This window comes from Eupeodes corollae, chromosome 1 (genome assembly GCF_945859685.1).
Source record: "Eupeodes corollae chromosome 1, idEupCoro1.1, whole genome shotgun sequence".
Lineage (NCBI taxonomy): Eukaryota > Metazoa > Arthropoda > Insecta > Diptera > Syrphidae > Eupeodes > Eupeodes corollae.
The window spans coordinates 254,659,948-254,665,895 of NC_079147.1; the positions used below are offsets into that span (position 1 = coordinate 254,659,948).

The 5,948-nt window shown below is 32.0% G+C and overlaps 2 protein-coding genes across 2 annotated transcripts; both read left to right on the forward strand.

The window, feature by feature from the left end:
* The first annotated feature begins 754 nt into the window (after positions 1–754).
* Positions 755–1,280, forward strand: LOC129939113 (cytochrome c oxidase assembly protein COX19). The gene has a single exon (XM_056046989.1). It carries the CDS (start codon positions 858–860, stop codon positions 1,128–1,130), a length of 273 nt encoding a protein of 90 aa, XP_055902964.1. The 5' UTR covers positions 755–857; the 3' UTR covers positions 1,131–1,280.
* On the forward strand, positions 1,141–1,919 carry LOC129939112 (phosphopantothenoylcysteine decarboxylase). Its single transcript, XM_056046988.1, has 3 exons — positions 1,141–1,280; positions 1,339–1,542; positions 1,610–1,919. The coding sequence occupies exons 1-3, from the start codon at positions 1,185–1,187 to the stop codon at positions 1,859–1,861; spliced, it is 552 nt and encodes a 183-aa protein (XP_055902963.1). The 5' UTR covers positions 1,141–1,184; the 3' UTR covers positions 1,862–1,919.
* The last annotated feature ends 4,029 nt before the right edge of the window (positions 1,920–5,948 follow it).

Genomic DNA, 5,948 nt, shown 5'->3' on the forward strand with positions numbered 1-5,948 from the left:
AACGACAAAGCCAAATGAACCGGAGTCACTCCAAAATCGACCCCCTTTGGTTTAGCTTTGTCGATTCATTTGGATTTTCAACAATTCAAGGATCAGTCTGTCTCATACAATAATTTAAGGAATCTAAAATCTTAATGCCTCTTTCCCTTTTTTTATCTTTTCATACCAACTTTTTATTATTTTCGGCCATGTTGTTCTGCTCACAAGTTTTGTAATTTTTAAAAAATTTACTAAATAATTGAATTGAAATTTTTGATTCATTTTACGTATGCCGGATAAATGGTGTATATTGGTTATGTATGTCCAGATTAAAAGTTTACTTAAAATTTTAATATAAAAATTAATTCAAGTCAATTGTAGAAGTCGGTTCGCCTCTTTAGTTTTTTAAAGTTATTTGTAAGCCATTTATGACTTTAAGAACTATTAATTACGTACATTTTAAAAGTCGATGTCATTAAAGAAAGATACCATTTATATTGTGATGATCACAAATAATAAAACATACATTTAAGAGATGACTTTAATATTTAGGTCATATCATGTATCGTTAATTAATTAGAGTCCATAGCACATAATTTTAATTTCACACAAATTTGAATCTCAACAATAAATTGATTATTAGCAATTGAAGTAGCTACAATTCTCCTATAAAACCAGACAACTGGGAGCAGACAATCAGTTATCTTGTGGAATTAATAATTTTATTATAAATGTATATTGGCAGCACTTAAATCTTCAAAACATATGATTTTTGTTCTGTCAAAATAATCTTATCAGCCGCACTTTACTATTTGCAAATCCATAAAAACTTTAATTTCATAACTATTTGTATTTAAATAAGAAAACTTATAAATCTGATGGCATCGCATACATTTAGTCAAAAGAAATTCATTCCAACGCCACCAGAAAAAGGAAGTTTCCCTTTAGATCATGAGAATCTTTGCAAACGATACTATTTCAATTATATGACTTGTCTCCGAAAATCCGATGACGATAATTCCAAGTGTCGTTCGGAAGCAAAAGAATACCTTTCCTGTCGTATGGACAATAATTTAATGGAAGTTACTCCATTTTCAAAATTGGGCTTTCAAGACGACGATAAAACAACTAAATCAACAAATAAACAATAACTTGATAAGATTTCTCTTTAGATATTGTAAATAAATTATTAAATTAAAACCAAAATGAAAAATATTTTAATCGGTTGCACAGGAAGTGTAGCCACAATCAAATTACCAATTTTAGTCAATAAGCTACTAGAATCTGGTCAGCCACTTCAGGTATTTGTCTTTTGTATTTCTCCAAAAGAAAAGTATTGATAAATTTCTTATGTTAAAGACAAAAGTAATCGTCACCAACAACGCAAAACATTTCTTCGATGCCAAAGAAATACCTCCAGAAGTTTCAATTCTATCAGATGAAGACGAATGGCTCGCTTGGAACAAACGTGGAGACCCAGTAATTCACATAGATTTAGGGAAATGGGCTGATTTGATGGTTATTGCTCCACTCAATGCGAACTCCTTGGCAAAAATTTCAACTGTAAATAAATACAAGTTTTTAAATATTATTCATAAGTTGGTAGGTATTAACGATTTGTTTTTTTCAGGGAATTTGCGATAACTTGCTTATGTGTACAGTAAGAGCTTGGGACTTTTCTAAACCATTGATATTTTGTCCAGCGATGAACACTCGTATGTATGATCATCCCCTTACAGGAGAACAAATAACAAAATTGAAAAGTTGGGGTTACATAGAAGTTGCTACTATTTCTAAAACACTCATGTGTGGTGATACTGGCAATGGTGCTATGGCTGAGGTAGATACTATTGTTAAAACAATTCTGGATAAATTATGTTAAGGCATTTCGTACATATTGTTTGTAATTTTTAAATTGAATATAAACATTTCTAAAAATATTGTCTAATGTGTTTTTGTTCTCTACGAACCAATTTCATCACAAAGTTTGGTTAACATTGCAGCTCTTTCAATTTCCTTCGGATTATAAATGTTTATAAATTTGTATATGAATAAGGACGAGCACTTTGAGAAATTGGTTAGGTTTAAATGTATTTTCGTTCAAAGTTTAATCTTCTTCAAGAAAATTGAAAATTAAAAAACAAGTAAGTGTAGGAAATTTGGAAGTACTACGTAATTATTTAGTTGCAGGCTCTTTGATGTTCATTAGGGCTTCAAATCATCGAAATATATGCTGACATCTCTATAATGGGAGACATTTTCAAATATGTAAGCTTAAAATTGTTTTTAGATTTTTTTGAGTTTACCTTAGCAAATTACAACATTTGGAACGGAAGTCGCTACTCCTAAATGTCTATTTGTTATAATTAAGTGCTCTAATACCGACTTAAAACGATAGTGGAAAAGATCTTGATATTTAACTCGAAAGCTTCGGAGGTGTTGTAAATCCAACAAAACTAATAACAAAATCTGTTGATGGGAAATTTAAGAGTTTGTTTGGCTCGATTATTGTGGATTTCAAATAAATATTTCAGTCGTTTCTCAAAAATTCTGTGCTTGACATTCAGATAGGAAAGCTGTTTTGAGGGCGAAGCGATTTTTGTGCTGAGACGGGATTAGAGCATTAAATAAGAGTACACAAAACTCAAATTCTTACAACATTGGAATTTTGAGTTTAGAATTTATAGTGGTGTTTCGAACTTAAAAAAAAAATACAAATGTTTGAATAGTAACCGTTACCTTTTGGACCATTGTTCTTTTGATTCAGTAAGTATCAAACACATTTTGAAGGGTGCAGATACTTGCTTACTTCTTATTATTTTCTTGTAGTATAAACTATCAATGGAAAGAATTTTGAACTCTTCGTTTTTTTTTTGTTTCTTTCCATAAAATACTCCATAATACTCACTTTTCACTTTAAACTTAAAAATAGTTAAAAAACAGTTTTTCTTTAAAATATTTTGTATTTAGTAATTTCAATATATACACATTTTTTAATTGAAACAGCAATTTAACAACATAAAATAAATAAAGAATACGAGAACTCAAAAAATAACACTTCATTAATATTCGGTTTTTTTCACATAATTATTATATTTTTTAATTAATCTTTCTTACCATTGATTTTAATATTTTGTTGGGCACCCTTGATTGGATAAACCTCCGTCCAATCGCTTGGGCATATTTTTTTTTATAATTTTTTGAAGGTATTCAATGCCTATTATGCTCCATTCTTCTTGAAGCCGTTGCTTGAGTGTACTTATTGACGAGACGGGGTTTTCGCGAACTCGAAAGTCCAATTCGTCCCACAAATTCTCGATTGGGTTAAGGTCTGAGGACTGTGGACGTGTTTGGATAACTTTTAAACAGTTATACAGAAGCCATTCTCTTACAACATGCGCCTTGTGCTTCGGGTTGTTGTCCTGGTAAAATTTGAAATTAGTTAAAATGCCCATTTTCTCAGCACTTTGCCTTAAATTTTCTTTTAGGATCCTCAAATAGTATTCCTTATTCAATATACCGTCGATGAATACTAAATTTCCCATGCCTCTTGCCGAAATGCATCCCTAAACCATCATGTGCCCGGCTCCATGCTTCACTGTTGGCTTTGTGTTCCTGCTTTCAAGCTCTTCATTTGGATTGCGCCATACCATAACTCTTCCATCCGATATAAAGAGGTTATACTTACTCTCGTCAGCAAATTATACATCATTCCACCAAATTGCATCCTTATTTTTGTGTTCCCTCGCAAATTTGATCCGTTCTTCTTTTCTTGTTAACTTTTTTGGTTGACCCATCTGCTTCCAAACAATATAACGGACAGTGTTTGGCTTCATGTCTAAAATTTCACCAATTTTTTTGTATGTTACACTTTATTATGGTGAAAAATAACAAGGTTTCTTTTTTCAAAGCTTGCATTTTTTTCCTTTGCGCCCTTGCACTCAATTGTTTTAAAAATGTATGCAAACGTCTAGTGAACACTTTATTTTAACGGTACTCTTGAATAGACAAACTGTTAATCGGGGCAAATGTCAAACTCAGCAAAGAAAACAAAAAAACGAATATTATTGAAGCGCTTACATGTGTTCTTTTTGCGTTGTTTATCGTATATCTTAATGCAGTTATGTGATTGCACCATTTTTTTTCATTTTTTTAATGAAATATTTAGAGAATAATATACTAATTTATAAAATAACCAAATAATAAAACTAAATTCAACTTTTACTACGAGAAAAACACCAAAAGTATGTTTAAGATTAAAACTGAATATTAATGACACACACTGTACGTACATTTGTTTTGAACATGATGTTTTGAAGCAAATTCGATGTGAAATTTCAAAAAGCCGAGACAAACAAAAAATATGATACAGTAAGTATGTAAAAAAAATTGCAATACGACGACAACCGAAATTATTTAAAAATAAATAGGTATGAGTATTTAAAAAAAACAATATCGTAAAAAGAAATCGCAACATAACTATAATGCGAGATTTTTGACGATTGTCGTAATTCGTTAAAAAGGTCTAGCTCTCTCCAGATCACGGTGATTACACCTCGGCTATGTGTCTAGTGTCTTCAGTGAGCGAATCCCAGTGGATCGCCTGGTATGCAATACAGGTGTATATTATAGAGTCAATGGATTCCTGAAGATGTCTCATTGACATCTAAGTTATCCCTAGACGCTCAACATTTTTGTATAGGTTTTTAAGAAATAATGGTTATATGGGGGTATCCTTCCAAATCAAGAACAGAAATGTTAGTGAATTTAAAAAACATATCGGTTTTTTTTTAAGAAGAATCGAATTTTCTGTTTTTGACCAAAAAATGTGTATGAGGACTTTTGCTATCTTTAGCCCTGAAATGAAAAGAAAACGTGAATCGGCTCAAAACATTCATTTCCAAATTTGAAGTCAATTGACCAAATGGTTTAGGCTGTAGGGGCGAGGTCAGAAAGACAGGCGGACGGAAAGGGGGACCCACTTCTTTTGACTTCTTTACCAACGTAATGTAATGTTTGATTAAAATCTCGAGTTCAAAATTTTGTATTTGTAAGTTCCGATATGTCGTAAGTGAAAGGTGAACAATACCAAAAATTACTTTCAAAATTTGGAGAAAGTGTTCCCGAAGTTGATAAACAGCAAGTAATACAGACATTTTATTCCTTGGGCTCCAATTATAAATAGATACGAATTACTTGGAGGGACAATTCTCGTTGCAAAGCAGCATCCATAAAGAAAGCATCACTCAGCATTTTGTCTACACGACACAAATATTAGCTTGCAAATAAAATATTGAATCGTCTTGAGTACCTAGCCAATAATATTGTGCAAGATTTTGCACAATAATATTGCACAATAATGAGGCATATTTTCAAAAAAGCTACAAATTTAAACATTTGGGACTGAAGTCACTGTTCCTACATGTCTTTTTGTTTTAATTTAGTGCTCCAATTCCTGCTAAGCACGATAGTCTCTTCCCTTCAAATTTCTGTTTTTTCCAGTTTCAAATTAAAATTACTCGGTGTTAATTGGAAAAGATCTTGACATTTTAATTGAAAGTCTCAATTTTTTTTTGTTGGTGGTGTTCTAAAACCAACAAAATTAAAAACAAAAATTGATGAGGGCGAAGGGATTTCGCTGCTCAGCCGGGATAAGAGCATTAAATCGCGGTGATTGCACCTCGGCTATGTGTCCGAAGTAGTCAACTGGAATGGACGGGATTTCCAACTATATCCTGAAATGACTTCCCCAAGTTTTTATTATAATCTTGACTATTATAATAAATAACTGCATCAACAACGGCTATTTTCCAAAAAAGTGGAAGACAGCCAATTGCGAAGAAAGGCAGTACCAATGTGATCTCAAACTACACTCCTCACTCCTCAACAACATCAGCAATATTCTGGAAGAAGTCATTTTAAAGAGACTGAAAAAAATTCTGCAACGAGCATCATCCCCGACATTCAGT